The sequence below is a fragment of the Hirsutella rhossiliensis genome, assembly GCF_020360975.1.
Source record: "Hirsutella rhossiliensis strain HR02 chromosome Unknown scaffold00004, whole genome shotgun sequence".
Taxonomy (NCBI): Eukaryota; Fungi; Ascomycota; class Sordariomycetes; order Hypocreales; family Ophiocordycipitaceae; genus Hirsutella; species Hirsutella rhossiliensis.
The window spans coordinates 962901-989669 of NW_025408670.1; the positions used below are offsets into that span (position 1 = coordinate 962901).

The window sequence follows — 26769 nt, forward strand, 5'->3', positions numbered from 1 at the left end:
ATGCGAGACGTGGTGCTGATCTCTTGATCCAGCGAGACATTGTCTTTTCGGCCGCTAGATTACGGCTTCGGTAGCTACGAGCTTCCCTCGTGCCTGTGTCACGGCGCGCAGAGCTGGCTGTGGGACTCGATGATCGAGGGTGTTACGGGCTCGACTCGACTGGCTATATAACTCTGAGCTTCCTCCCCGTGAGCTTGGCTTTCTTTCCTCTTCATCCCTCGTGTCAATATCACAGCTTCGCCCATTGCTTTATCTGCCTCACTCTTTCGGCAGCAGTCTTTCGCTCATCAATCCAACTGTTATCCACATTCGTTTTCGCACGCCCGCAAAGGACCAATAACGGAAACATTTGCCTGTCCCTCCTTAACCAGCAAACTCCGTCAAAATGAAGTACGCTTACACCGCCGCCGCTCTCGTCAGCCTTGCCCTTGCCGGCCCCGTCGTCGTCATCGACGACTGTGTCAAGGGCTGCAACTCCGCCCATGACGACTGCCTCGGCAAGCCGGACGCCCACCGCCCGACCTGCGCCTCCGAGTACGCTGGGTGCCTGGGCTACAACCCGTACGAGAAGCAGCCCTACGAGGCCCCGACCGCCTGCCGCAAGGGCGACAAGGAGCCGACTCACCCGCCCAAGCACGGCCATGAGAGCAAGAAAGAGGAGGTTGTAGTCGAGCAGTGTGCGTGCGCCAAGGCCTGCACCGAGGAGTGGACTGCCTGCGGCAGCAAGCCAGATGCCCACAAGCCGACGTGTGCCACCAAGTACACCAAATGCATCGGCTACAGCCCATTCGGACCGGATGGCGCCCACATCCTCCCCAAGACCTGTGCCGATGACGACGGACATGCCGAGGGCCCTGGCGGTGTGGTTCGCGTCGTCGAAGTCCACGGCAATGACGGCCACGAGTGTGCCAAGGTCTGCTACGCCAAGTTCAATGCCTGCCGCGGCAAGCCCGATGCCCACCGCCCCAGCTGCGACTCGGACTACAAGGGTTGCCTGGGCCACAACCCGTTCGGCCCCGACGGTTCCTTCTCCGTCCCGACTTCCTGCACCGTCGGCCGCCCGGGCCACCACGGCCCGGGTGACAAGTTCCCCGGCGGCGGCGCTCCCGGGTACCCTGGCGGCTTTATCCGCTTCCCCGGCGATGATGCTCCGGGTGTCCACTGCACTGGTGGGCCTGGCTCTCCGTGCCATGGCGGTCCTGGCGGTCCTGGCTACCCGGGCCACCCTGAGCACCCTGAGCACCCTGGCCACCCTGGCCACCCTGGCCACCCTGGCCACCCAGACCACCCGGGCCACCCTGGTCACCCTGGCGGTCCCGGCTATCCCGGCTACCCGGGCCACCCGGGCGGCCGCGATCATTGCACGGGCGGCCCCGATTCTCCTTGCCACGGCGGCCCTGACTACCCGGGCCATCCGGGCCACCCTGGTGGTCCGGGCTACCCCGGCCACCCGGGCGGCCCTGGCGATCATTGCACTGGCGGCCCCGATTCTCCTTGCCACGGAGGACCTGACCACCCGGGCCACCCGGGCCACCCGGGCCACCCTGGCTACCCTGGCTACCCGGGCCACCCTGGCGATCATTGCACGGGCGGCCCCGACTCTCCTTGCCACGGCGGCCGTGACCACCCGGGCCACCCTGGCGGTCCTGGCTACCCCGGCCACCCGGGCGGCCCTGGCGATCATTGCACGGGCGGCCCTGATTCTCCTTGCCACGGCGGACCTGAGCACCCTGAGCACCCTGAGCACCCCGAACATCCTGATCACCCGGGCCACCCTGAGCACCCTGGCCACCCCGAGCACCCTGAGCACCCTGAGCACCCTGAGCACCCCGAGCACCCCGAGCACCCTGAGCACCCCGAGCACCCTGAGCACCCGGGCGGCCCCGGCGCTCCTTGCACTGGCGGCCCTGATTCTCCGTGCCATGGAGGCCCAGGCGGCCCTGGCTATCCAGGTCACCCGGGTGGCCCCGGCGGTCCCGGCTACCCTGGCGGTCCCGGCGGTCCCGGCTACCCTGGCGGTCCCGGCGCTCCTTGCACTGGCGGCCCCGATTCTCCTTGCCACGGCGGCCCCAAGGGCCCTGGAGCCCCGGGTGAAGGCGAGAATGGCGAGCATTGCGCAAAGGTCTGCACTGAGAAATACAACGCGTGCCGCAGCAAGCCCGACGCGCACCGCCCGACTTGCGCGTCGGAGTACTCGAGCTGCCTGGGCTACAGCCCCTTCGGCCCTGACGGCTCCCTCAACACCCCGAAGTCGTGTTCCAAGGATGGCCAGCCCCCGAACAAGGGCCCCGGCGGCGACTACCCCGGCAACAACGGCACCACTGGCACCGGCAACCTGCCCGAGGTGGTCGTTGCTGGCGGCGAGCACATCAAGCCCGTCATGGCGCTTCTCGCCCTGGGTATCCTGGCTGTCCTGTAAGCAGGTTATACGAGGGTTGAGGGTCGGGCTGGGGCCGGGATGAGTACAAAGTCGGCGGGAGACGATGGATGGATGCTGCTTCAGGCGGTTAGGGATGGGACAGCTGCAAATGTTTGTGTGCTATTGTACAATGCTGCCTGATGGTTGCCTCGAGGGAATAATGCCGCATACATATTGGTTTTGGAATTGATTTGCGATCGAACTTGACTGCCTCCCCTATACATGCGACAGCTCGTAGCCCTCTGCCAATCAAGTCGCTCGAGAATCCAGCGACCAAGAGTCATGGATGCACTGGACCAAGCAAGAAACATAGCATTCTCTCTCTCTTGCGATCCAAGGGCTCTCTCGACTTGTGACGACAAACCTCAGACGCAGACCCCTGGCCCATTCCCATCACATGCTCCCCTCGCCAGCTGCGACAGTGCCTCGCTCCACCAAAGGGCTGAGCCGGCCCTGCCTGGCTACGGGTTTCCTACAGAGACCGTCGTCCTTGATCTCCGGGGGAGGAGCTTGATTCTTGCTGTGACTTTTGTCGTCATGGTCCCTCGTCGACTCCTGGCCGGGCTTGATTCAAGTAGACCAGAAGCCAGCCGCGTCCGACTTCTGGTCGAGAACCCAACACCCGTGAACAAAAATACGCAAATAGCCACCAAGCCCTGGCGGGCATGAATGAGGCCATTGTCCGAAGGGCGTGTTTTCCCCTGAACCACCCTCTCTCTACCCCCTCAGACGTGTTGAAGTCTCCTTCACGCCCTGCCCTGGCTCCCTCGTCCGTCGCAGTCTCAGCCGCCAGCTCTTTTACGTGCTGTGCTAGTTATCCGTCAACAGGCAGCCAGCATATGCAGTGCATCAGCCGTATCCCTCGTGTGAAGCTGTTGCTCGGCTGACACTTTTCCCGCAGAGGCGCTGACAATGAAACCACTTTGGGCAGTCGGAACTACAATCTGGCTGCCTCATGGGCACAATGGCACCCCTGTCTTGTTCCAAATTCTTCGTCTACTGTGCACTCTGGCCACATCAAGTCGTCGTGGGATCTAGCCCACTGGCAGGCATGTCCGTACAATAAATGCAATAAAGGACAATTTTCACATTCCAGTCTCGTACGCATCTTTGCCCTCCTTGGTCGGGTCGGCCTCTCATATCAATCACACGTCCTGTTGATTGATATCTCTTTCATTTATATACATAGCGCGGACCGCGACCCCCGGGCGAGCCAGATAAAGTTCTGGTGGACAAAGGCGCATGACGCAAGAGAAGAAAAAAGTCGTTGGCAAAGTCGTTAAGTACCATCTGGCATAACGTACAGAAGAGAAGTGAAGATAAAAAGTCAGAGTCCCTGTGCAAATCCTCGCTATCTAGCATAACGAACATGGCCGCTCCATGCCCGCAGATGGTCTGCAGTCATCACATCGCGTCATCCACGATGGGAATCACGAGGGCTGAGGAACCATTTCGCCAAACTGGCCCGGGACGTTGCCTAGAGTCAGTCATGTTAGCGGCCGAAGGAATTGCGCAATTGCATGTATAGAATGAGTTCGCCTCACCTGGCTTCTTGTAGTTGCAGACAGTGACCCAGTCGACCTTGGAGTTGGAGCAACGGTGAGTCGCGCAGCCAACCTCGTCAGTCGCCTTCCAGACCATCTGGGTGTAGTGGCCGATGGCATTGAAGTTGCCCGAGGTGGGGTCCGGCACTCCGTAGAGGTTGCCAAAGTTCTTCTTCTCATCGTACCAGCTCTTGACACCGCCAAGAGCGACCTTTGTGGCGCTGTCGCCCTGATCAGAGGTCCACAGCCAGGCCAGGTTCTGACCAAAGCCCTTGCCATGGCTGCGAGTCGGTTAGCTGCTGTTGGAGCGCACCCGGGACACCTGCTTGAGACTTACTTGTCATGGTTGTCGATACAGTTCTCGGCCGAGCTCTTGGCCGCCTGGGCCAGTTCGTCGTTCCACTTGAAGGCGGGAACTCTGTGCTCACGGCGGGCCTCGTTGTGCTTGTCGAGCATGGACTTGGCGTATTCGTCGAGGTTGCCGCCGGCGGAGGGCTCAGACTCCTTGGGCTTGCGGGGAGCGTACGTGGGCTCAGGCTCCTTGCGATCGGGACGGGCAGGGCGCGGGGCCGCGGTGGGCCTCGGCCTGTTGTTGGGCTCGTACTCGGAGGGGACATGGGCGGGACGAGGTTGACGAGGAGGGTCGACAACAACATCCGGGGGCGGCAGGTCGAAGATGTTGGTGGGGGCCGCCTCGGGCGAGTCCTCGACGTCGTTGAACCGGAGAGGCTTCTTGACCTCGTTGAACTTGGCGTCTTCGGCGGGCGGCTCCTGGCCGGGGGCGAGGGTGACAACGGCGGTGCTGATCTCAGTGGCGTAGACCCACTCGGTGACCGTCTTGACGGGGGCACGCTTCTCGGCGTCGCGGATGGGACTGGCCGAAGCCAGCAGGGCGCTGGTGGCCACAAGGAACATGGACGACTTCATGGTTGGTAGTCTGTCTGGATTTCCTTGCGGAGTCGGGTCTATAAATGCTCGTCTGGAGCCAAGTTAGCTTCGACTTGCTGCGCATGCTGAGCCACATGTTGGCTCTTGAACAGGACGTCGGATGCTTGATGTGTCTGTGGTTGCTACACGAAGCATTCCGGCGTGGAATGGGGGAGGTGGGCTGTGAGGGACCCGAGCAGGCGGTTGGGGCTGGAATGGATGGGTTTGAGACGGGGTTGCCTGAGCGTCGGGGAAATAATAGGCATCGTGGAGACGGCCAAGCAACGGACAAGAAGCCTAAAATATCTCCGACACGAGCTGGAATGGTCCGTCAAGCAGGCGGGAAGAAACATGGCGTTGATTGTGCCGTGACGGAGCAAACGTGACAGGGCAAGACAAGTGCAAAACGTACCTCGAAGACAGGTGCTTCACAAAGTAGAGAGAATAGACGGTGACGATGCGGCTCGAGAGAGTGCCTCAGGACCAGCTGACGCGATTGAGATGGAGATGTCTGTCTGTCGATGAGGCCGAGTTGATGGCAGAGAGAGGGTCTGAGCCGGCAGGATCGTGAAGGGATGCGAGGGCCTAACACGAGAACAAGCCGACAAAGCGAGGGACGAAGGGTGAACAGGTGCAAAGAGCGTCAAAGGTGAGAGAGAGAGAATGGACAACGTGGTCGCAAAGGCCGGCCTGGGCAAAGAGGGCTTGGTGACCCGTTGAAAAGGAAGGAAGAGCTGAAGGTGAAATGAAGCTGACGAGAGGAAGGAAAGGGAGGAGAAGGGAAGGACGAAGAAGATGGGTTATAAAAAGGAATGGACTGCGAACATGCGCCGCGCGAGTGAATTGGTGGGGGCAACACAATGGAGGCGTGGAAGAAGTGAGGACAAGGCGTAGAGGAGGCGAGCCAAGGAGAAGCAGAGCAGGGGGGGGGGGGAGATCCCTGGGGGAGATCCTTGGACGGTGGACCGCACCCGAACCAGGTACGGAGCCGGGTACGGAGTACGTACCGCGGACCCACCCAAGCAGGAGCTTCTTTTTTCCCCTTCTTTCCTTTGATTTTAGTTCCGATGCAGCGTCGGTTCGCGCCTGCCAAGCTCGACGGCCCACGCCCCCTCCCTCCCTTTCTCTCCCCGTTTCACCCGTCCTTGGGTGTGCTGGAGAGGTGAAGAGCCAGTGCAAGAGCCAGTGCAGGTCCAGGCGCCTCTGCACGGCATGTGCGCACGGAAGCGCTTGTCACTGTACTGTGCTGTGCGGCACGGTACCTTGCCGTTGCAGCGTGCATTAGCGCCAGGGGCGTGCCAGGCGGGCTGATGTTACCCCTGGCGCTTGCAGGCTCGCCGTGCCGCTCGTCACTCACCATTTTTTTCAAAGCCTCGTCACACAGACCATGGCTGCCAGAGACGTGCTGAAGGTCAGTGGGATATTCAAGTGCACGGCTGCCATCTTGACGCAGAGAGAGAGCCGACCGGGGGCGTGCACACAGTAAAATGCCACGTCGCGTGTGCAAAGCTTCCTGTCCATGCCGCGGTGCATGCTCTGCCAGTTGGACCGGCCCTTTTGCCAGGGTGCTGTACTGTACAGTACGTTGGCAGACGGGACGAAAAGGCGGCCCCACGAGCCTCAAACAGAGGCTGGCTGCATCGATGACAGCGCAGCTGCAGCAACCTCGAGGGGCCGTAATAAAAGGCGTTATTTATCTCGTCACTGCAATCTCCTGCCCCGAAAAGCGCTCGCCCCCTTTTGAGCCGGGATTTGTTTGAGATGGCCGTTTGCGCATTGTGTTGCCGGGCCACGACATGTCCCTCTTGGACAACTAGCTGCTGCCCTATATGTCGGCTTTGGTGGACCGGACTATTCAAGAGATCTCAGACCAGAGACGGGGCTAGGCAAGTAAGGCAAATGCCTTCCAGACATTGATTTCCCTTGGGAGGGGGGGAATTTCAGCAACCTTGACTCCGTGCAGAGCGTCGCTGGGCTCGCTCTGAAGAGTCAAAGTGGGCAACGTGTCCCAACGACGTCATCGGCTGCGCCCAAAAAAACAATCCAAGCTGGTTGCACTCTGTTCGTACTAATCGCCCACGCTTTTTCTTTTCCTTCCTTCTTGTGCAAGGCGCAAGAGTCATCATCTGTGCCCAATGCCGATCGCTACTTTGGCTGCAACACGCCCTTGTCCTCGGCCGCTAGACGCGCTGCATCGGCCACAAGCGCCCGATGGACAGAAAAGGGGGCAAACAGCATCAAACCCTCGTGCGTTGCAGCCACAACAAGACTGCAGACCCGATGTCTGTCATCTGCCAACCGACGTGGGTGGCTAGTCGACACGAAGCCGGGGCAGCATGGCAAACAGCCAGCCAACAGACCAGCCGCAGTCTCGCACTCGTCAAGCCAACAGACACGGGGTTGTCTTTGGGCTGGTTTGCAAGCCTGCACCTGTGCAACGGTCCGGCCCATGGCACCCTGGGCTGTGGAAACGGAATATTCAAGTTACCATCTGGGCGGAAAGGGCAAAAGGGCAGAGAGAAAAAGAAGCCGATTCTCCTTGACGGCACAAACATCCGTGGCGGGTGTGTGTTGTATTACTGTAGATCCTCAGTGAGCCCAAAACGGACGCCTTCCAGCCGCCAACGGCGATTGGGCCGCCCCGTCAAATAAGATAGACGGCCTACGGGGCCGCTCGACCCTGAAACCCGCCGTTCATCTCAATCGAGTGCGGGGCGGGGTGGGAATGTGGGAATGTTGGAACAGGTCCGGCCAGGGTGCCCCTGCCTCATCTTTCCCTGGTTGGAAAAGACCACCTGCCTAGCCTGGAAGGATGCAGTACAGTGCATTACTGTGCGAAGAGAAGAGAGAGAACCTGGGCTGACCCGAAGAAACAGTCCTTTTTCCTCGTCAATGGTGGCGTTTCCGACTGCAATATCTGACACGGCTGTGCTCACCTCCAACGAGGCTCGGCTGTCTTCCGGAATACCGTCGTCGGACTGCTCGACTTTTTGCTTGTTTACGTCCGTTATTTCATTCCCCACGCGCGGCCCAAGGTCCGGATTGCTCGAGCAGCCTCAGCCGGCCACCTAGGTATTCTGCCCTGGCATCTTGCCGTGATGGGTGAGACGTGCATTTTTTTCTTGCTTGCGCAATGGATGTGGCTGATGAAAGGACTGCGCCGTTTTGATTACTTGCTGCGAACCAACCAACAGCCTCTTCTCTTGTCTTCTGGCGTTGCCAACCCCCAGACCCCTGCCGAGGCCAAGCGGCGACTGTCCTCCTCGGAGTTTTCGTCGTCGTCGTCGTCGGCGGCCTCGTCGTCGAGTGCCACGGCATGAGAAGATGCTCTCTGCATCTGTACAGATGCTGTCTGACGAGAGACGGCACTTGCATGCTCTGCCGCCCGAGACTCGATGCACGGCCAAAGGCGGCAAGGGAGAGGAACGTCTTGGCTTGGATTGGATGCCGTCGTGTGGCTCCAGTGCTCGTGCCGATCCGCGACATGCGGAGGACCAGGCGAGTTGGGAATGCATCGACGACAATCGATTGTCGCGTCTCCTGACCCCGGAGCTTTTCTTTCCCGCATGCGACTTACCTCCGTGGGGTATGCGTGTATGGGACAGTGCATCTTCACCGAGCACCCCCAATGCTCTACTCGACATCTCTTGCATGCAACCCCGGAAAGACCATTCGACAGCTCGTCGAGTACAAGTACGACTGTACGGCCGATCCTTCTCTCATCGACCGGCTACTGTACACGGCACGAGCCGGATGTGCGAAAAGTCCAGCCGTTTTCTCTTGAAAATGCAAAAAAGTCTTACAATACGAAGTACGGATAGTACTCTGCTCGAAACCCCTTCCCTACCATAGACACGATGTAAATTACTGTACGGAGTACGTACAGTACATACACACTGCACTTCGTAAATGCAGCCGAGCTGTCATCTCTGCCATCAAGGCTGGCGAACCGGCAATCTCGAAACGTGCCTTTTCTGGCCCGGGGAGTCGTGGAGCTTGGACTCTCCCCCCTCTCGCACCGTTGGTCCATGCACAGAGCCTCGGAAATGAAGAGCTGTAAAGCTTCGACGAGCACGCATCGCGACTCTGCAAGCATCGCGTCAGCCAAAGACGGGATCAAGGGTTCGCGCCCGTTTCGCGCATGTCCATGAAGGTGCCGTCTCCAACAAAACGCCCCTCTCTCCATCTTTGCTCGCTTCCCAGCGTCGAGGGGAGGGCGCGTGGGCCTGTCCGATTCTTCCTGGGCGCGATTGGATGGCAGTTGACGGCCTCGAAACGCCCAGCAACGCGCTTCCTTTCCCGCACGGCGACCCGAGGGAGCGGCCAGCCCTCCGTCTGTCGCGCGCACGCCCCCCTTCTGTGTCTATCTTGGAACACACGCCCCCCCATCCCACGTCTTTCAATGCCTTTCTTCTCGTCTCGTCTCATGTTGCTCATCCTTTTTGCTGAAACGGTTCTAGACTTCTTTGTTCCTTTTTGCTCTCGGCTTCCAAGACGTGTTGACGCCAGCTCATCGATGCTCCCGTCCCTCCCTTGTTCCCTCCAAATGGTACGCCCGCAATCAGGCCCCCCCCGGTTCTTCAATGTACGAATGCAATGCAGACGAGAGGCACAGAGCAGCCTTGGTCCAGGCGAGATACATACTTGGTAGATACTGCAGGTGTGCGACAATAGTCTTGGATCCGCCCGTACCACCGACGAAGACAAACCTCGTCCGAGCCTTCGACCAAACGAATCACGAGGCTCTGCCAAGCTGTGAGCGAGCATCGGTTTCATCCCCCGCCATGGACCATCTCCCCCCCGGGTGGCTTGACCACCCTTGGTGCACGGTAAGTGTCCGGCATGTCCAGAGCTAACATATCGTCCGAGAGGCGAGGAAACCATCTGGAAGGCTCGGCTCATATCCTTGGGCTTTGGACCTTGGCCGACTAGCAAAGTAAAAAAGCCATGGTAGCCAACACGTACTGTATGTATGGCGCTGTCGACACAACCAACCCCCTCATGACCTCGAGATAACTACTACATTACTATCCGTACTGCAGTCCCTGTAATCTGGCCGTTGGCTCTCCAGTATTGAACTAAAAACACACACGGACCGCCCGAGTCCAACGCTGATGAGAGAGCACCCGGCACACATGCCGCCCGACGCGAGCTGCCGGGCGCGCCGTCGCTCACAACAGACTGGCCGTTGAGACGACGAGCCCTCAAGAGACCGAGTGAGGCATGTAGGCATTCGTGCTCACTCTGCTACTGTGGAGCAAGAGCGCGTCTCTGTCGTCCAAGACATTGCGTTGCAGCCCGGCACAGTGGCGTCCGCCTTTTACAACAAGCCCCGACTCCCACCGGTGCCATCCATTCTTTCTCCCTCTCGCGGGCCGCCGTTGCAACGGCTCGCACGCCGTCTCCCCATGTTTTGCACAGAAACGCAAACGGCGTCCAGTTCTACGAGCGGGCACGGACACAGACAAGTCCAAGTGGCCGAAGCCAGCACGGGACGAATAGAGGGGAGAGAAAAGCTCACCCAGCAGCTAATTCGCGTCGTGTCACATGCGCAGGCCGTGGCGTGAATACTCCATCGGACAACCTAGTCGTGCATCCAAGTACGGACGCGTGCCGGGTGCCGCTGCAAACCCGAACACCAACGCTTTCATTGGAGAGGGGCAAACCAGGTAGCAAAGTACGAGTAGGTATGTAGTCAAGGGCTGGTAGCACGGGAGAGAGTTCCAGGTGGCTCGTTTCGTGCTCTGGTCGAGTCGACAAAAGGTGTCGTGGAACCGGCCCCCCAGACTGTCGTGTCAGGCCTCGGCCAGATGAGGACGGACCGTCGGCTTCACCAGCGATTTGCCTTCCCTTCTCCCTCTGCCGTCTTGTTGCACCATGCAGTGCAAGGCGGCAACGGCAGTCGACGCATCACTGCCCATACAAGCCGAGCCTCCTCCGCGTCCGTCGATCGATCATGGCTGTGCGGCGAACGTGGTATGAATGGGGCGATTGCGCCTCCCAATCCTCTCCCATCTCACTCATTGCGGCCTGACGACATGAACCAAAGTCTCAGGGGATGCCGCGGCGACTTGATGTGCGTGCAGACGCGTCAAGTTGGCGCCGCAGGACGCGTGCAACAGGCCCTCCCGTCTTCCCCTCAACCCATCTGAAACTCAATGTCGCCCGAGCTGTCTCTGAACAAGTCTTGGGCGCGCGGGGACGGGCCAGGCCAACGGACAACCTCCAACCTTTCAGGCGGCGGCGGCCGGTGCAGCCACAAAACGGCACCCGCCCACCCGTCTTCCGACCTTTCTGCGGACAAGGCGCAGTTCGCTTACAGTGGCAGCTTGAGCGTGTGACGGAATCCATGGCCGTCGGGGACCGCTGCGTCCGAGACGTACGTAGAGGTGGCCTTATCTCGCGTGACGACACACGGGCGCACTGCGGGAAACGCCAGACTGTTGGCACTTCTGCGATTGCGGTGCTAGCAGCGCGTGCGTAGCAACTGGAGAGCTGGGCCTAGACATTTGTCTCAGCTGTCATTGTCGACCGCCACGGCCCAACATGAAATCCCAACCCAAGAAAGCGCTCAACCTTGGTCGTACATCGTTGCCCTTCGCCTAGTCACAGATCAGGTGCGCCACGGGCCTGCATGTCCCGCGAAAACGTGGCACAGCTGCATATTGACGCCCAATTGTTCCATTCTGAGCTCAAAGAAACTTGGAAAAGAATGTACAACCCGTGTCGCCAACATGGATCCTTGCAGCTTCTCACTGCTTCGCCTCGTTCTGCTGACCCGGGGCAAACGGCTTCCCGTCGCCCGGCCCGATGCGCACGTCGGCAAAGATCTGTTTCGGCCGTAGCTCGACGGGGACGACGTTGGGCGGCTGATCCGGAATCTTCTTCTCCAGCTTCTGTAGGGGGAGTCAGCTCGGGTGGGGAGGTGCGTCGGAGAGGCACAGCAGCTTGCTTACTATGTTGTCAAAGACGCATTTGTTGAGCTTCCATTCAGCCGGGCGACACTGCCAGAGCTGATGGTTGCGGTCGTCGAGACATTCCCAGTGCTTGCGGAACTCGGCGAGGCAGTGCGTGTTGATGTCCTGGATGCTGTTCCGGCCGCGCCCTTGTCAGCACCGAGCTACACGCATCGTAGATTCGCCCAGTTGTCCCGCTTGAATCGTATCCACGTGACGAGGGAAAGGGAGCAGCGCAGGGGAGACATACACACTCTGGGCACAGCGCGTGACCCGTCGGCCCTCTTTCATGCACTCAAACTCTCCTCGGCCGGGCTTCTCCGTCTTGCACTGCATGTAGTCGTCGTTGTAGTCACGACACCGCGCCCCGATGAAGAATGAGGCCGACAGCAGCGGCGCCGAGCTGGCGCCAATCTCCTTGACGGCGGGGACATCGTCGGGGAGCGGCGTGGTGTCGATGAGGAGCTGCTGGTGGAACCTGCTCTGCCGTCAGCCCACGCCCATGGATTCGCCGCCGAGGTGCTGGATTGAGAAACCGCGGCGATCGCATCGCCCAAGAGGAGGAATCTTACTGAGCACGTCGGGCTGCCATGATGCTCGCGTTGCCGCTGCCCGGTGTTTGGTGTGAGCTGCGTAAAGGGCAATTGCTCGTTCTCAAGCGCCGGAATTTGGGCTTGAGGTTGGAATTGGCGAGCTCGGATTGGCTGGCGAGGTGCTTGGTGGGGCGAGGCTGGTACCTCGACAAGGCGGCCCTCGAGATTCGACCCTGCGACCCTCCGCTGCCAGCAGCGCTGCGAGCAACAAACAAAGGGGAAAAAAACCTGCATCGCCACGAACCCGACCTCTGTCTCTGATCTACGAGCGACTGCGAACCTCCCGAAATGTCTATCTGAAGAAGCATCAAAGTCGAATTCTTCTCGTGCGCATCGCCGTCGAAGCATACCTGAAGCTCCCGTCGCGAACAAACTCTTCGCTAAGCGCGACCTCGGAGCCGCAACGGGCGTCGTCACTGGGGCAAGATGTCGCTCTTTGGTCAGTCCAAGGGCCTCGGCTCTGGCGGATTCTTCTCCCAATCGCAGCCCGCCCAGCAGCCGCAACCGACCCAGCAGACCAACAATGCCTTTGGCCAAACCCTGGGCGGCGGCCAGCAGGGCGGCGCGCTCGCCGCCTCTGCGATGCAGCCTCCTCAGCAGGTCCCGCAGATGCCCATTCTCGCGCAGTCGGCTGCCCAGCTGTCCAGCTCCCTCTGGCAACCCGGCAAGGAGACGCCACGCAAGTCCCACGCACCTTTGATCGGGGCCCCGGCAGCTAACTTGACGACGCAGACCAGAAGCCGATTCTCGACCAGATCAAACTCGTAATGGAGAAGTGGGACCCGGCCAACCCCAGCTGCGTCTTCAAGCACTACTTCTACAACAAAGTCGACGAAGCCCATATCCCCTTCTACAAGCCCCAGCCCTACGAAGACCCCCGCGAGTGGGAAGAGGCACTCCAGAAAAAGCCCGCGCCAGGCTTCATGCCTGTTCTCTGCTCGGGCTACGCCGGCGTCGCCGATCGCCTCAAAACGCAGAAACGAGCCGTCTCCGAGTTCAACACGCGGCTGCATCAGGTCAACGGCAGCCTGGACGCAATTCTGCAACGCCACGAGCTCGAGACTGAAGTGCGCGCTTTGGCGGCGCGGAGACGGCAGACGGCAATCAGCGAGCGGTGCCTGGCCCTGGCAGCGCGTGTGCAGGTCCTGCGAAACAGGGGCTATGCATTGAGCGGGGACGAGGACGATCTCAAGAACAGACTGCAGAGCCTGGAGCGGGAGGTCCAGGACCCAGCGCTGGGGGCCAGAGAGGAGGAGCTGTGGAGCAGACTGATTGTGCTCCGGGGATACTCTGACCGGCTGAACAAGGCGATGGACCAGCCCGCCAGTGCAGAGAGTGAGGGACTGGACGCCGAGACTGAAGTCAAGGCCAAGAGGGTAAGCCAATCCCCCTTATTGGATACTACCCACCAGCTAGCACATTCGCTAACGACGCGAGCAGGTCATGGAAGACTACGAGAAGCAACTTCAGCATCTGAAGAAGGAACTGGAGGCACTGGGTGCCGATTTCGAGGAATGGGAGAAAAGCCACAATGCAAACCCCAAATCTAGATGACGCAGTGTCGCGGGCAGCGATGAGCGCGAGAGGGGAGCGTCTGACAGCTTCGCGAGGACTGGAGTATATGCGATTTGACGAGGCCAGCTAGAGGGGAAACGGTGGCTATAACTATGTTGCCATGTCTGGACCCGTCTATTCATGGTAGCAAGCAACATCTTGCGGGATTCTAGAACGCACATGGGCCCTGGGCGATGTTCCCAGGCCGCCGCCTGTCGCATCACCGAAATCTTTGACACTTGAGTCTATTTCGTGCTTTCATAGTCGCAGGTGGAGTTGGGAAGCCCTCCGAGCCAGGAAGCGTCACTAAACGTCCGACGCGGGAGCCGTCAACGATATGGTACAGCTTCTCTCTATATGCAACTCTAGTAGGAAAAAAGCTCCCAGTCCGCTGTCAAGAGCTTGACTCTCACCCCCGTTCATCGCTATGGGGACGTCCCGTTTCATCGTGTCATGCTGGGGCAGGCAAAGGCCGGGCCAGTCTCAAGTTTACGATCGTGCAACGACAGGTCTAGAAGATCCTGCTGGCCATGTCAATGGCAAACGGCGCTACAGAGCAGACAGCAATCAGTATGGGTCGCAGACGAAGGACGCAACCGAGGACCTACATAGATATAGCATGAAGGCGGTCGCGGCCACCTGCTGGACGGTGAAAGCCGCCTCAGCTTCCATGGCCCGAATCTCCTCGGGAGACTGTTGCGGGGGAGCGACTGCGAGGTAACGAGAGAAGAATAAGGTTAGCCTTCATCTTCTACAGCAAAAGTCATGGCATGGCGTAAAGGGACGTACAGCCTGCAAACATGGTGAGATTCGTGGTTTTTGATGCGAAAATTGCGTCGTGTTTGGTAACCGCAAGTTGGATGCTTTACGTAAAAACAGGGCGATTTCGGGCGCGCGGACTTGGGTCGAGCCGGGCAGCACCGGGCCGAGTGCAGCCGATGTACCTGTGGCGTACTCTATACGCGGCTGCATGACGACGATCGGGCCACTCAACGCGGGCAATGTACCTCATACTTAGCGCTAGCCGAGGTGCAGAGAGCGTTATCGGTGGTGCGAAAAAAAAAAGCCCTCTTCTAGCCGCGATATCAGCATCTTCCCTCTCTCCTTGTCCTCTTCTTCTCTCGGTCTCCTTTTTGGCAGGCGGATCTTTCACTTGGCGCCGACTCCCCTCTCCAGAACGCACGTCGCCTCACTCCGGGGCCGGAGAGATCTGCAATCGCTGCAGGTAACTACCGACGCTCAACAGCCTGCTGGAGCAGCCCGGGCCTGATACCGCCGCCCATTGACTCACTCCAGCCCCTCTGCCGCTTGCGAATACCAGCGCTCGAGCCGCGGCAATGTCGTCCAGACTGGTCCTCGCCGGGGCCGCCGCGCCGCGCCGCGCCTCCGTGCTGGTAGCCGGCCTCATGTCTCACGGCCCTCTCGTCCCCCGCGGCGCGCGCTGCTATACCAAGACGACCCCGCCTACACACGTCAAAGCCCCCTATCGTGTTCGTCTGCACCCGGGCGTCGGCTTGGACGCCGACCCTAAACTCTTCAACGAAATGGAGCACGCCCGTGACAAGGACGAGGCGCCGTGGTTGGACTTTGTCGACCGCCACATCGGTCCACGACAAGAAGATATCGCCGAGATGCTCAAGGCCTTGGGCCCCGGTGCCGAAACCCTCGACTCCTTTGTCGGCCAGGTCATCCCCGAGGACGTCATGCTGCCGCCTCAGGTCCCGATCCAGCCCCGCAAGTTTAACGAGTACAACATCTTCAGGGAATACCAAAAATACCACAAGGCAAGCCGACAAATGTTGTGGATGAACGGCGGCGGCTACTACCCGGTCGACACGCCGCCTGTCATCAAGCGCAACATGCTCGAGAACCCCGGCTGGTACACCAGCTACACGCCTTATCAGGCCGAAATCAGCCAGGGACGTCTTGAGTCGCTGCTCAACTTCCAGACCATGGTGTCGGATCTCACAGGCCTCCCAGTTGCCAACGCCAGCCTGCTCGACGAGGGGACGGCGGCTGCCGAGGCCATGACCATGTCACTCGCCAACCTCCCCAGCGCGCGGGCCAAGCGTCCAGGAAAGACCTATATCGTCTCCGACCGTATCCACGAGAGTTCCTACCACGTCATGCTCGGCCGTGCCACGGGCTTCGACATCACCGTGCAGCTCATGGACCTGTCCGAACCGGGCGTCCATCAGAAGATTCAGGACCTCGGCGATGACTTGGTCGGTGTTCTCGCGCAGTACCCGGACACCGAGGGTGGCGTCGACGACTTCCGGGAGCTTGCCAAAGTCGTCCACGAGCAGGGCGCCTTGTTTAGCGTCGCCACGGACCTCCTCGCCTTGACTGTCCTGACTCCCCCGGGCGAGTGGGGTGCCGACATTGCCTTTGGCAACTCTCAACGATTTGGTGTTCCCCTGGGCTACGGTGGCCCGCACGCCGCTTTCATGTCGGTCAAGGAGTCCATCAAGCGGCGCTTGCCGGGCCGGCTCGTCGGCGTGTCCAAGGATAGGACCGGTGGGCGCGCTCTCCGTCTGGCCCTGCAGACGCGAGAGCAGCACATCCGGCGAGAGAAGGCGACCAGTAACGTGTGCACGGCGCAGGCTCTCCTGGCCAACATGGCGGCCATGTACGCTATCTACCATGGACCGGCCCAGCTCAAGCAGATGGCCTTCACCGGCATCAGATACGCCCGCATGTTGCAGGCCGCTGCCCAGCACTACGGTCTAAGGGTCACGACGCGCACCCTCGACCCTGAAGGGCGTGTCCTCTCCGATACCATAAGCATCCGCTTCCCCGAGGACAAGCCGGTTACTATTCTGCGCAAACAGCTGGAGGCGATCGGGGTCAGCAGTGGAAGGACCTGGGCAAATTGTCCCAACGTTGTTCTCGCCGTACCCTCGGTCCTCCATCTAAAGCAGTATCTGCGCATCGTCTGGGCTTTTAAGGAAGTCGCCACCAAAAACCTCTCGGACGACTCGAACGAAGTTAGCCGCAAAATCTGGATTGAGCACACGGCCCAGTCACCGAAACAGGTGCTCGGGGAGATGCCTGATGCTGTCCGACGACAGTCTAGCTACCTGACGCACCCCGTCTTCAACTCGCACCATAGCGAGACCGAGTTGCTACGGTATATGCACCATCTCCAGTCCAAGGATCTGTCACTAGTCCACTCCATGATACCCTTGGGCTCTTGCACCATGAAGTTGAACGGAACGGCCCAGATGGAGCTCATCGGCCTCAGGGCGTCCCATACTCACCCGCTCGGCCCTCGCGAAATGTCCAAGGGATACTTGACCCTCGTCAGCGCTCTCGGTGCTCAGCTCTCGGCCTTGACAGGCATGCACTCAACCTCGCTGCAGCCCAACTCGGGTGCCCAGGGTGAGTTCGCCGGGCTCCGCATCATTCGCCAGTATTTCGAGGATCACGGGGATCGTCAGGGAGTCAAGCGCGACATTTGCTTGATCCCCGTCTCCGCCCACGGCACCAACCCGGCGTCTGCCAGCATGGCCGGCATGCGCGTCGTGCCCATCAAATGCGACTCGCAGACGGGCAACCTCGACTTGGAAGATCTCGAAGCCAAATGCAAGGAACACCGCGAGCAGCTCGGTGCCATCATGGTTACCTATCCCAGCACGTTTGGCGTCTTCGAGCCCAACATCCGCAAGGTCTGCGCCATGGTCCACGAATACGGCGGTTTGGTCTACATGGACGGAGCCAACATGAACGCCCAGATCGGCCTCACGTCTCCCGGGGCCCTCGGGGCGGATGTCTGCCACCTCAATCTGCACAAAACCTTCTGCATCCCTCACGGCGGTGGCGGCCCCGGCGTTGGCCCCGTCTGCGTCAAGGAGTTCCTCGCCGAATACCTCCCCCACAAGCTCGGCCAGATGCCCGTCGCTAGCGCCCACATTGGCAGCGCCAGCATTCTGCCCATCAGCTGGGCGTACATCGCGACCATGGGTAAGTCCTCTTTTCGCGTCTTGCCATCCTCTCCGCCCCATGCAGTACCCGGGGTGAGGGCTTGGGGCTCGAGTAGCTGACTGCGTATCATCCACAGCCGACGAGGGCCTTCGCAAGGCCACCCAGGTGGCTCTTCTGAACGCCAACTACGTTCTTGCCCGCCTCAAGGACCACTACCCTATCCTGTACACCAATGACCAGGGTCGGTGCGCGCATGAATTCATCCTTGATGCTCGGCCGTTCAAGGCCTCGAGCGGCATTGAGGCCGGCGACATTGCCAAGCGTCTGCAAGATTACGGCTTTCACGCCCCGACGATGAGCTGGCCCGTGCCCAACACGTTGATGATTGAGCCCACCGAGAGCGAGAGCAAGGCGGAGCTCGACCGATACGTTGACGCCCTGATCAGCATTCGCCAGGAGATCCGCGACGTCGAGGAGGGCAAGCAGCCTCGCGAGGGCAACGTCCTCAAGAACGCGCCTCACACTCAGGCCGACTTGATCATGGGTGACGGCGAGGGCAAATGGGACCGCCCCTACACGCGAGAGCAGGCCGCGTACCCACTGCCGTACCTGCGGGAGAAGAAGTTTTGGCCCACGGTCACGCGTGTTGATGACAGTACGTGGCCGCCTCGTCTCTGAACCTCCCTCGAAGGAGCCCATGGCTAACGTTGACTATTGCAGCGTACGGCGACACCAACCTTTTTTGCACATGCCCTCCTGTAGAAGATACGACTGGCTTATAAGCGCTGCTGAGCGAGACGCCCTCCAAGCCCTCCAAGTGGAGGGCAAACAGCGCTTCTGTTCAGCAGTCTCTGATCTCATTGTACTTTATTGTCTCGCCACACACGTACGTGTGTGAACCAGAGATGGAAACCCGCAGAGTTTAACCTCTGTCCAGGGCCATAGACCTCGAGGACGGACGGGGGCGACTCAACCCGTCCCTCGTGCTGTTTTGTGTTTGCAGCAATTTCGATCTGGCCATGTATCACGCAATTGGAGTCTTGCCTTTGTTTTTGTCTCTTTGGAAAGGCGGAGGCGGTGGCATTTTACCTTTTCCTTCTTTTCTGAAGGCACAGTTATCATTATGTGGAGCGGTCGCGGGCAAGCAGGCAAAGAGGATATATACATACACGTGTACGCTCGGGCACGCATTCAACATGTACGGCGTCTTTTGGCATACGAGCGGCTCTGGGCGGCGTGGAGTCAGTGGCGCGGGAAGAGGTGAAGCGAAAAGAAACAAAGAGTTAGACTTCAGAAGCTCACTTGGATGTGGGGAACACAAGTGGGATGGTTACGAGACACGAGGCTATGACGTCCCAGTCTTGATGTAGGAATTTGCAGATTCTGTTTCCTTGCTTCTTTTGCAAGTCTGTTGAAGCCCACTGCTCCGGGATAGACTCGTCATTCCTTTTATGTGCGCCGCCTCATCGTTGCAACCAAGAAAGGGAGTTGATATTCTGCCACATGCCATTGTCATCGTCGTCATCGTCAAATAGGACAAACCGTGACGCCAATTCAATCCACTGCGGGGAAGAAACCACTCCATCACCCTCCCCAGCCAGTCTTCAGGCCTCAAACACCAAGGCCAACCCATCATCACCCGCCGTCACCACCCTCTCTCCAGTCTGACCCTGGACAAAGCCCAGGACGCCGCCCCCCTCGCCGTCGCCACGGTGGCCCCTCCACTCCTTCAGCAGCCCTGCGTCAGCAGCGGCACTCGAGCCCGTCGCACCGCCGGCGCGCAGATCCCAGCGGCGCACGACGCCGTCCATGCCGCAGCTGGTCAGGAGCCACGAGCCCGGGACGAAGTCGAGGCAGACGACGGAGTGGTCTTCGTGAGCCCCGACAATGTGGCGGCGCACGGCGAAGCGGCGGTTGGCGTCGTAGACGGCAATGGAGCCGTCGACGGAGCCGGCGGCCACGAGGGTGGTGGGCGGCGACGTGGACGTGACGGCGACGGCGAGGGTCTCGACGCTCTCGCCTTGCGTGTGCAGCGAGGCGAGGATCTGCCCCCCGGTCGAGGGGTCGGCGGCCGAGCCCTTGGCGCCGCGCGCTGCTTGCGGGCGGGATTGCGACGTGGTGCTGCCGGGCGAGGCGAGGCGCGGGAGGGAGACGATCTTGATGGCGCCGCCCGCGCCGCCCGCGGCGACAAAGGCGCCCTTGGGGTCGATGGCGACCGAGTACAGGCCGCCCTCGACCTCGAAGCGCTGGTCGCTGGCCGTCAACGACACGGCCGTCATGCCGTTATCGCCGACGAGGCCCTGGCCCGCGGCAAGGCCCCACACGTCCCAGACGTACAGGCTGCTGTCGTCGGCGACCGTGGCCAGTAGCTGGCCGTCGGGGGTCCAGGCGCCGGCGGTGCAGGAACCCGTGTGCAGGAAATAGGACTGGACAATCTGCAGAGGGGCGGCGGGGTCCGAGGGGTCGACGGCGTAGACCCAGACGGAGCCGTCCGAGGCGCCGAGGGCGATGGCGTCGGGATGGGCGGGCGACGGGCAGGCGGCCAGCCAATTGACCTCCTCGACCTCGCGCGCCTCGCCCAGCAGCGCGACGGCGACGCCCTGGGCGCCATCGCCACCGGCGCCGTCAGCCCGTACGTCGACCTTCCAGGCGCGCACCCTGCCGTCGAGGCCGCCGCTGACGAGCACGTCGCCGCGCGGCAGGGTCCAGCACAGGGCGTTGATGGAGTCGGAGTGGCCGTCGAGGGCGAAGAGGCTCGCGAGCTGGGTCATGGTGGCGCGGGGCGCTGCCGCCGCCGCCGGATCGCTGGCGTAGCTCGCGGGCAGCACGGGGCGGGACGGGGCGGCGGCCGTGTCGAGCAGCCAGCCAGCGCCGGGGGCGTTGTCTTCGGGGCCGGCTGAGCCGCCGACGGCGACGAGGGCCAGGTGGAGCGGGTGCTGGGCGATGGCGAAGAGCGAGTCGGGCGGCAGGTCAAAGTAGGCAATCGAGTCGTTTTGCAGCACCACCTCTTCCTCGTTGTCCGAGTCCATGGCCACGTCGCCGTCGTCGTTTGCCTCGGCAACCTCCTCGGCCGCGTCGTCGGCGGCCAGCATCTCGTCCATGTCCTCCTCCTCGTGTTCCCCGGGCCGCGGGACCCTGTCCTTGGCCGACGACATGGCCGATTCGCTGTTGTGTCTCTTGTTGCTTTCGGTCGTTGCAGGCCTTTGCGGGCTTTGCGTGGTTGACGAGCCGCGAGGAGAGAGAGATGCTATGTTCTTGTATGGCTTTAGCTATTGCCGTGATTGAAAACCCCCCGCTGCAGCTTTTTTTTTCCTGCTTCGAACCCCTCCATACGTCACGGCGGGCGGGCGCTGCTTGATAAGCAGGGTCTTCTTTATTAGCGGTGATAGTTTATAATCAGGCCTTCTCTCGAGGTCCACCAGCGCCGCTTTTGCCACAGAGATTGTCCTGCATGCGCCGGACGACGGACAAGATATCCTACGTCTCTGCAAAGAAAGCTTCCTTTTTCCCTCGTGGCTGGAACGAAACACCTCTGATAATTGCAGAGTGTCTTCAAGCTATGCCGTGGGCTGGACTGTGTCGAAAAGACGGGGGTATCTTGAAGCCATCCATCCCCTTGCACGCCAGCTCGTCTTCCAGAACCCGGCAGAGCTGTGTGCCTGGACAAGTCTCGGGTTCCGGAAGCCACCCCAAGCCGCCTTCGTCCCGTTAACGCCGGCCAGAAAGCCCAAATCCCTTCACTTCGAACAAGCCGTGAATGGCCATCACCCGTCGACAACTTCCACCCAATTCTTCTCCGCCTGCTTTCGCTTCCACCGCTCGCTCGCCGCCTCCCGCACGATGCTTTCCTCTTCCCCCCACTCGGCGGCCTGGTTCGCCATCTCGCGTATCTGATACTTGATCCCCAGGGGTAGCATCTTATGCCACCCGCTGTGCACTTTGCACCTTTTGCGCTCACACATGCCCTTGAAGGCCTCGTCTGGGCTGAGCGCATCACCGCCGAGCTTCGACTCCTTGAAGGTGGCCTGGCCCTCGGCTGACGCGGCGTACGCGGCAAAGGCGTCTCGCGCGGATATCGTGTCCAGCCTCGAGTCGTATCCGCAAATATCCTCGCCGAACCGACCGCCCGTGATGGCTGCTCGCCGGTGCTCCTGCGCGAGCTCCACAAGCCTGAGCATCTTGTCGCAGAGGACCGTTTCCTCTGCCAACTGGAAGCGGGCTTTCGAAGCATTGTCGAGAAACGTCTTCTCCTCGTCGCTCAAGATGCGAATGAGCGCATCATCTGCCCCAAGTCAGCGCACGCGTCATCCGCCAGCCGTGGCGTCATTCACTCACCTTTTCCGTCGTCGCCGGTTCCCTTGGGCAGGGCGCCGGAGAAGGGTATCCTTGCGACCTTCCACGTGCCATCCTCGCCAACGCTCCCCAGGTCGCTGTTGAGGATGGCCATGAGCTCATCCTGAGAAAGATGCTGTTGGTTCAGCCCGGCTTTGGGCTGGGCCTTGGGCAGTCTCGCCACCATGCGCTCCCACCAGGTTTGTGCGTGTTCGCTGGAGCAAAAGACGCTCGGCTGATTGTGCGTGAGGCGGGCGGGCTTGCGGCATGCTCCCAGGGCGCAAGCCTTCTTGTATATGGTGACGAGGTTGCCCTTTGTGCACAAGGGGCAAACAAATTTTTCAATCAGAGCCTCGCCAATCTCCTTGTTGATGTTGATGCACTCGCCGTGGAACCAGTCCTCGCAGTTCTCGCAGCAGATCATCCAGCGGTGGTCGTCGGGGCCGCGGCAGAGGCAGTAGGGCCCATTGTCCGACTCGTCGTCGCCCGATGCCTCGTCGCCCCCTCGCCCACCCGGCCCCGATTTGGACTTTTTGGGTTTCCTGTTCGATTCGCCATTCCTAGTGCGCTTGGGCCCTTTCTTTACCGCGGATGCCGTACCTTTTTTCTTTGGAGGATGTGCGGCGGCCGTCGTCGGTGCTGGATCTGGCGCTTCGGTGGAAGGGAGGGGGGCGGGGGACGATGACGGCTTGAACGGCGGAGGCGCGACGTCTTGTACAGTAGGACGAGGTGATTCGGGGCCGTTTCGCGTCTCTGCGGCCTCGTCAATGAGTGCAAAGCGAGGCTGGTCGTAGAAAATGGGCGCCGGGGCTTGATCCATGGCCTATTGAAGCTGAGCTTGGCGATTCGGCTATTGCCCCGTCAAGTTTTGCACTCTGGCCACTCAGTCTGCCCCGGACATGGTGAGCTGAAGATGCTCGCACGGCATCCGCGCCTTGATGAGTATCCCGAGACGAGTCAACGGGATGAATTAGCTTTGGCAAGGATGCCCTCGTCGGAGGTCAACGATGAGGGACGACATGGCCCCTTGAGCGAGGTGACTAAGCGTTATCCGCTCCTTATCGATAGCACCCGCCTCGGCAAATTCTCGGTGGCGCAACGGCCCATCCAGAGCTCTTCTCTTCAAGCTGCTCCTCCAGAAGCTCGTCTCGCCAGCCTCAGAGATCGCCATGTCCCATCTAGCCACGGCATCAAGAGCCCTCCTCGGCAGGAATATTGCTCGCCAATGCCAACGCTGTTTTTCCAGCAGCGCGCTGCAGCCGATGCAGCTGCGGTCGACGACACTCCTCCGGTCACCGATTCGGACGAGACCACCGATTGCGCAGAGGCGGACGTACAAGACGGTCGAAGAGGCAAAGAGCCGGCATCGAACAGGTGTATGATGGGCCTTTTTCCGGCGCATGCTATTGAGGGTGAGGCCGCTGACAAGTCTCTCCTAGCCCTTCTCGTGGAAAGCAATCCTCATCTTCGTCGGCACCTGTTCGGCACTGGTGTGGTACTTTGAGTATGAAAAGGCTCGCATGCAGAGGAAGAGAATAGCAGAGGCGTCCAAGGGCGTCGGCAGGCCCAAGGTCGGAGGCGAGTTTGCGCTCGTGGACCAGAACGGGAATCCATTTACCAGCGAGATGATGAAGGGCAAATACTCTCTCGTACGTCCTCCAGCTTGTTGCGCCGAGGAGCTGCCTCTTTTCCCTCGACGCTTGACTGACTGGTACCTTTGCTGCGACAGGTTTACTTTGGCTTCACACGATGCCCGGACATTTGCCCGGAAGAACTGGACAAGATGGCTCGGGTGCTCGATCTGGTTGAAGAAAAGGCCCCTGGCCCTCTGCTTCCAATCTTTGTGACGTGCGACCCTGCGCGTGACGACCCTCCATCTCTCAAGAGCTATCTCTCCGAGTTCCACCATTCCTTTGTGGGGCTCACGGGCACCTATGACCAGATCAAGGACCTGTGCAAGAAATACAGAGTCTACTTTAGCACGCCCAAGGATGTGCAGCCGGGACAGGACTACCTGGTGGACCACAGCATCTACTTCTACCTCATGGACCCCGACGGTGACTTTGTCGAGGCCCTGGGCCGGCAGCACTCGCCTGACCAGGCGGCGCAACTGATCCTGGGACACATGAAGGATTGGAAGGGGCGGAGAGAATGAGCAGGATGGGGGTTCGTCTGCCCAAGGGATCGACGATGACGTCGGAGGCCTTCGTGGGCGTGTAAAGTAGTGTCAAGAAATGGGCCCTTTGATGGCGTCGACGCTCTCAATCCTAAATGTACAATTCAACAACGGAATAAAGAAGAAAAGAAAATGCGACAGGAAGATAGCTGAAACCAAACCGATACGCTGTCCTGCATCAGCATCGTTGCATTGTCGTTACGCCCAAGGCCCGTTTTATCACTCGCAGGGGTTCGCTGATCTAAGCCAAGCTACGGGAGGCGGACCCGTCTGACCGACACGATGGAAACTCGGAGTAGGCATTGACTGGCCGCAGAGTCTCTCCAGTACCGATTTTCAGCTGCCCCTGCTTCCCGACAAGGACAGCCATGGAAGCGCAAATGGCGCGTGCCTCGAGCGCGTGCGTGAGGTGTCTCGCCGGCCTTGCCTCTGGCCCCGGCTCGGCAACACTACGAAGCGGGCCAACATTGGCCAGCGGAACTGCGCTGGGCCCCAAACTGCGAAGGCGGCAGTTTTGTAGCTCACAGAGACTGAACGAGAGGACCAAGGTCGAGCCGCTGCAGCCTCGCCAACAGAGGGCCAATGGCGGCGACGTCTATGCGGACGTGGCGTTTGCTTTCGAGTAAGCAGGCTCCTCCGGGCAGAGTGTCATCCAGCTGCTGACATCCCGGCAGCATCGATGGCGTCTTGTACCGAGGCCACCAGAGCATCCCCGGGGCCAGAGAGGTGCTTCGGAAGATTCGGTCTCTCGGCATCCGCTACGTCTTTCTGACCAACGGCGGAGGCGCCCATGAAGATGCCAAAGCGGCTTCCTTGACGAAACGTCTGCTCATGTCGCAGGACGAGGACGTGATTCACAACAGGGTCATTGTTTCTCACACCCCCATGCGTGGGTGGCCAGACGCCGTCAAGGAGCAGACTGTTCTGATTACCGGATCGCAGCCTGAGATGGCTCGACAGCTCGCCAATGAGTAAGTCGCCCTCCCAAGTCCCGCCTCGCCTTGACTCTTGCCGGAATTGCGGCCAACGGGGAGCAGGTATGGCTTCTCGCGGGCCGTGACCCCGGCCGATCTCATCCATGACAACGACAAGATCTACCCCTTTGATCAGCTCAAGGACAGTCTTCATGCTCGTCATCGGCCACTCCCGGATGGGAAGTCGGCGTCCCGGATCGCCGAGGCCTACAGTCGGGACATGGCCGCGGACGCGCTCAAGATTGACCAGATTCTCGTATGGAACGACCCGAGAGACTGGTCGCTCGACATCCAAGTCATTCACGATCTCCTGCTGTCCCACCAAGGATACCTAGGCACCGTCTCGGAAAAGAATGGCGACCGGTCGTTGCCAAACAGTGGCTGGCAGCAGGATGGGCAGCCGAAGCTCTGGATCTCGAACCTCGACCTGGTCTGGAAGACAGAGTACCCCGTCAACAGGTTCGGCACCGGCGCCTTCGTGGAGGCGTTGAAGGGAGTGTGGTCCGCAGTCACGGGCGGCGCGGAGCTGCAGTTCAATGCGCTGGGCAAGCCGTCCAAGTTTACCTACGACTACGCGCACCAGAGGCTTCTCAACTACTACTCGGACGCAAAGGCCGCGACTGACGTGGGCGTGCGGACGGACACGGGCAGGCAACGACCCCTGCGGAGGGTGTACATGATTGGGGACAACCCGGAGAGCGACATCCGGGGCGCCAACGACTTCCGCTCCGACGACGGCGCCGAGTGGGTGCCGATTCTCGTGCGGACGGGCGTGTGGAGGCAGACGGCGGCCGAAAAGGAGCCTCGCCACAGGCCGGCTGTGATTGTCGACGACGTGGTGGACGCCATTGCGTGGGCGCTGAGGAACGAGGGTGTCGAGGTGGCGAGGGACTGGCTCGTGTCTGGAAAGATGTGAGGATGCGCAGGAAGACAGGTGGGCAATTAGACGGCCAGCCATTTTGTGTTTCTTGCGCGACTTGTCATGGCGCGTAGGAGCAAACGCAGAGCTCTCCGTTGATATAAGATTCTTGCGGAGCAGACGCGCTGTGCCTCATTTCGCGTGCTCTTATGATCTCCGTATGATGACACGCATAGTGCTCTCTAGCTACTCTCATTGGACTGCCGTGTCAACAACACACACCATCGGTCGGAAACGCCTCACAAAGCGAGAGGGCCTCATCGCCCATATAACAACCAGCTCCGAACGATGCAGATGATGGTGCTCTGGCTGAAGGCAGACGAAGCCGAAGAGTATAGTGAGCAGGCCGAGGACCTGCTTTAAGAAGCCAACGCCCGTCTAAAGGACTTGAGACGCCAACTCCTTCGCATACAGACGGCAGAAGTTGGGATTCGTCGACCGCAGCCACTGA

The 26769-nt window shown here is 60.3% G+C and overlaps 10 protein-coding genes across 10 annotated transcripts; 5 read left to right on the forward strand and 5 right to left on the reverse strand.

The window, feature by feature from the left end:
- Positions 1-385: 385 nt before the first annotated feature.
- On the forward strand, positions 386-2419 carry HRG_04282 (uncharacterized protein; the record flags this gene model as incomplete). Its single annotated transcript, XM_044862753.1, has 3 exons — positions 386-1008; positions 1088-2090; positions 2159-2419. The coding sequence occupies 3 exons, from the start codon at positions 386-388 to the stop codon at positions 2417-2419; spliced, it is 1887 nt and encodes a 628-aa protein (XP_044721367.1).
- A 1430-nt stretch (positions 2420-3849) lies between these two features.
- HRG_04283 (cysteine-rich secretory protein family domain-containing protein) lies at positions 3850-4890 on the reverse strand (the record flags this gene model as incomplete). The annotated part of the gene is made up of 3 exons (XM_044862754.1): positions 3850-3896; positions 3964-4244; positions 4301-4890. 3 exons carry the CDS (start codon positions 4888-4890, stop codon positions 3850-3852), a joined length of 918 nt encoding a protein of 305 aa, XP_044721368.1.
- A 6752-nt stretch (positions 4891-11642) lies between these two features.
- Positions 11643-12438, reverse strand: HRG_04284 (CHCH domain-containing protein; the record flags this gene model as incomplete). The annotated part of the gene is made up of 4 exons (XM_044862755.1): positions 11643-11786; positions 11847-11979; positions 12097-12324; positions 12419-12438. The coding sequence occupies 4 exons, from the start codon at positions 12436-12438 to the stop codon at positions 11643-11645; spliced, it is 525 nt and encodes a 174-aa protein (XP_044721369.1).
- A 427-nt stretch (positions 12439-12865) lies between these two features.
- HRG_04285 (nucleoporin complex subunit domain-containing protein) lies at positions 12866-13993 on the forward strand (the record flags this gene model as incomplete). The annotated part of the gene is made up of 3 exons (XM_044862756.1): positions 12866-13118; positions 13172-13815; positions 13880-13993. 3 exons carry the CDS (start codon positions 12866-12868, stop codon positions 13991-13993), a joined length of 1011 nt encoding a protein of 336 aa, XP_044721370.1.
- A 567-nt stretch (positions 13994-14560) lies between these two features.
- On the reverse strand, positions 14561-14795 carry HRG_04286 (mitochondrial import receptor subunit or translocase; the record flags this gene model as incomplete). Its single annotated transcript, XM_044862757.1, has 2 exons — positions 14561-14703; positions 14783-14795. 2 exons carry the CDS (start codon positions 14793-14795, stop codon positions 14561-14563), a joined length of 156 nt encoding a protein of 51 aa, XP_044721371.1.
- Positions 14796-15330: 535 nt separating this feature from the next.
- On the forward strand, positions 15331-18699 carry HRG_04287 (glycine cleavage system p-protein; the record flags this gene model as incomplete). Its single annotated transcript, XM_044862758.1, has 5 exons — positions 15331-16839; positions 16912-16980; positions 17029-17956; positions 18054-18572; positions 18638-18699. 5 exons carry the CDS (start codon positions 15331-15333, stop codon positions 18697-18699), a joined length of 3087 nt encoding a protein of 1028 aa, XP_044721372.1.
- An 822-nt stretch (positions 18700-19521) lies between these two features.
- HRG_04288 (ribosome biogenesis protein Sqt1) lies at positions 19522-21072 on the reverse strand (the record flags this gene model as incomplete). The annotated part of the gene is made up of 1 exon (XM_044862759.1): positions 19522-21072. The coding sequence occupies one exon, from the start codon at positions 21070-21072 to the stop codon at positions 19522-19524; it is 1551 nt and encodes a 516-aa protein (XP_044721373.1).
- Positions 21073-21681: 609 nt separating this feature from the next.
- Positions 21682-23069, reverse strand: HRG_04289 (PHD-finger domain-containing protein; the record flags this gene model as incomplete). The annotated part of the gene is made up of 2 exons (XM_044862760.1): positions 21682-22199; positions 22253-23069. 2 exons carry the CDS (start codon positions 23067-23069, stop codon positions 21682-21684), a joined length of 1335 nt encoding a protein of 444 aa, XP_044721374.1.
- A 349-nt stretch (positions 23070-23418) lies between these two features.
- Positions 23419-24404, forward strand: HRG_04290 (SCO1/SenC domain-containing protein; the record flags this gene model as incomplete). Its single annotated transcript, XM_044862761.1, has 3 exons — positions 23419-23625; positions 23689-23898; positions 23979-24404. The coding sequence occupies 3 exons, from the start codon at positions 23419-23421 to the stop codon at positions 24402-24404; spliced, it is 843 nt and encodes a 280-aa protein (XP_044721375.1).
- Positions 24405-24793: 389 nt separating this feature from the next.
- On the forward strand, positions 24794-26315 carry HRG_04291 (HAD-hyrolase-like domain-containing protein; the record flags this gene model as incomplete). The annotated part of the gene is made up of 5 exons (XM_044862762.1): positions 24794-24812; positions 24901-24941; positions 25001-25047; positions 25100-25396; positions 25463-26315. The coding sequence occupies 5 exons, from the start codon at positions 24794-24796 to the stop codon at positions 26313-26315; spliced, it is 1257 nt and encodes a 418-aa protein (XP_044721376.1).
- Positions 26316-26769: the final 454 nt, after the last annotated feature.